Consider the following 2174-nt stretch of genomic DNA (forward strand, 5'->3'; position numbering starts at 1 on the left):
GGGGGGGGGGGTGTGCAGAGCGAGTCGGGTGGGGATCGCAAGGCAACGGGTGGGTCTGACATCAAAAGGTCCTTGGTTTTACAAACAAAGGCCATCGCGGAGCTGTACACGACAGAGCCCTGCCTGCAGCGCGCTGGCAAGTGGCTGAACAGGCTGAGGCTGGTGCAACCGCTTCAAAGGACCACCAACCACACAACACACCTTCCAGGGGCTCTTCTGCCACCGCTTGTCCCAGCCAGCTGCGTGGCCGCAAGGATGGCAGTGAGAGAGGGTCGGTGAGGGGCTGCAACGCACGGATCAGGCAGGGCAGCAATTTTGCCGCTTGCTGGCCCTTGCGCAGCGCAGCGCGCAAGGTGGCACGCTGGCCTGGCCAGGCCGCTGGCCACAGAGACCCGTGGACGCTGGCAAAGCTGTTGAGCGGTCTAGAGGCCACGGATCACGCCGAAGGCCGGGCTAAAGGCGTCTCGCGCGAACGCGCGGGGACGGCTGATCTCAACAGAAGAACGTTCGAGGGAACCGCAGGCACACGTGATCTCCCCATTGCGCCGCCTACCATCAAACTTCTCCTCGAAAAACACCTCGGCCGCCACCGTGCCGGCCAGCGCGAGCACGAGCACCAGCGTGGCCTTCATGTTGGCGCAATCCCAGACGATCGGGCCCTCCTACTCTTCTTTGATGGAGAAAAATAAAGCAACCCAAATACCTATCCGGATGCGCATTGCGATATCAAGTTGCCGCCAGAGCAGCAAACTGAATCGTGGCAGCTTCGCGGCGGGCAACAAGTGAGGCAGGACAGTCTCTCTGACGATCATGTCGGATTCAGAAGGGATGCAGTGCCTTTTTATGCAGTCGCGTACCTGAGGCGCTCCGCCGTCACTGGTGTGCTTCTGCGCCTTGACCACACCCCTTGAACAGCCAGAGTTCTGCTCATGGTCAGGCCGACGTCAACAACTGCGCGTTGCGCCCTTCATCAGTGTGTTCAAGGAAACCGAGTGCTTGGATGGGTGCTTGCAGCTGGAAATATTGTGATGTCATTTCATCGACATGCGTCAAAAGCTGTGTGCGTCGCAACTGGAAGGGGCCCGACCTCTGCCGCCCGTCATGTGCCCGCAATGTGAAACCCGGCATACCGGTAGGAGGCAGAAGCATCAATATCAACAGTTTTGCACATATATTTACACCCATACAATTCCTGTCAGAGATATATGGCTGTGGACGGTATGCCTGCGCCCAAGCAGGCAGCGGAGGCCGCACAGACTGCAACACAGGGGGATTGCGGGCACCAACGCAAAAGAACACGCCCCCCTTGAACCAGGCTGGCCGCCAACCATGTGGTACATTGTCAATTATAAGCAGCGCACCCCGCATCGCTGCCACATGCGGTGCCAAAATGCTCTGCGCCACATGCCCCAGGCTGCCGCTCACACCGCAATCAAGTGTGCAAACAATACTGTGCCGTGGTGGGCTCGTGCGTGACTCTCTCAGCACATGCCAGCAAAGGCTGGGCCACATGCAGGCCGGAACCACGACTGCCACGGCTGCTCATCCTGCTGGTCGATCTCATCAGACATTGAGCCCACCCCCCTGCCTTCCCTCCTCCTGCCGCCCAACCTGCTCCTGCCGGGTGTCCCCTGGCACCTCCCTCCCCTCCGCACGCGCCTCTGCACCAGCGCCCCTGCTGCTGGTGCTCGCGGTCTGCCGTTCGGCGGCGCGCGCCGCGCTGGAAGGGGCCCGCTCCTGCTGGTGTATAATTATGGGGGCGACGAGCAGCACGCCGGCGCCGCCCCGGGCGCCCAGGGCCGCAGCCTCTCTTGCGGCTGCGGCGCAGATGCTGTCCCGCAGTTCGGGCCCCAGCGTCAGCGCCTCAGGGTCGAACCCCTGGCCAGACGCCACTACAGGCTCGAGCACGTGCAGCGGCGCGCAAAGCCATTGCTGCGCTTGCAGCGGTCCGTTCGGCGTCGCTTTCGGCCGCCCCTGCTCCTTTTTGAGCTGCTGCAACTCCTGCTCCACAGCGGCAGCAGCAACAGCAGCGGCGCCAACCAGCTCGCCTTGAGGCCCCTCCGCCGGTGGCGCCGACGCCGACCTCCGCTGCTCCGCACCCACCGCGACGAGCGAGCGCTCCGCCGACGGCGGCCGCTCCAGGCGGCCGGGCGCGGTCGCGGCGGCCGCGGCGC

At 63.5% G+C, this 2174-nt stretch overlaps 1 protein-coding gene across 1 annotated transcript in view; it reads right to left on the bottom strand.

Moving 5' to 3' along the window:
- MNEG_14079 (Calreticulin Flags: Precursor) overlaps window positions 1–632 on the bottom strand; it is a gene marked incomplete at both ends in the record, with an annotated part of 3481 nt that extends 2849 nt beyond the window's left edge. Inside the window, 2 exons of the mRNA XM_014037449.1 lie at window positions 202–239; window positions 554–632. Coding sequence (XP_013892903.1) covers window positions 202–239; window positions 554–632 — 117 coding nt within the window. The remainder of the gene's footprint in view (window positions 1–201; window positions 240–553) is intronic.
- Window positions 633–2174: the final 1542 nt, after the last annotated feature.

The sequence above is a fragment of the Monoraphidium neglectum genome, assembly GCF_000611645.1.
Source record: "Monoraphidium neglectum strain SAG 48.87 unplaced genomic scaffold scaffold04241, whole genome shotgun sequence".
NCBI lineage: Eukaryota > Viridiplantae > Chlorophyta > Chlorophyceae > Sphaeropleales > Selenastraceae > Monoraphidium > Monoraphidium neglectum.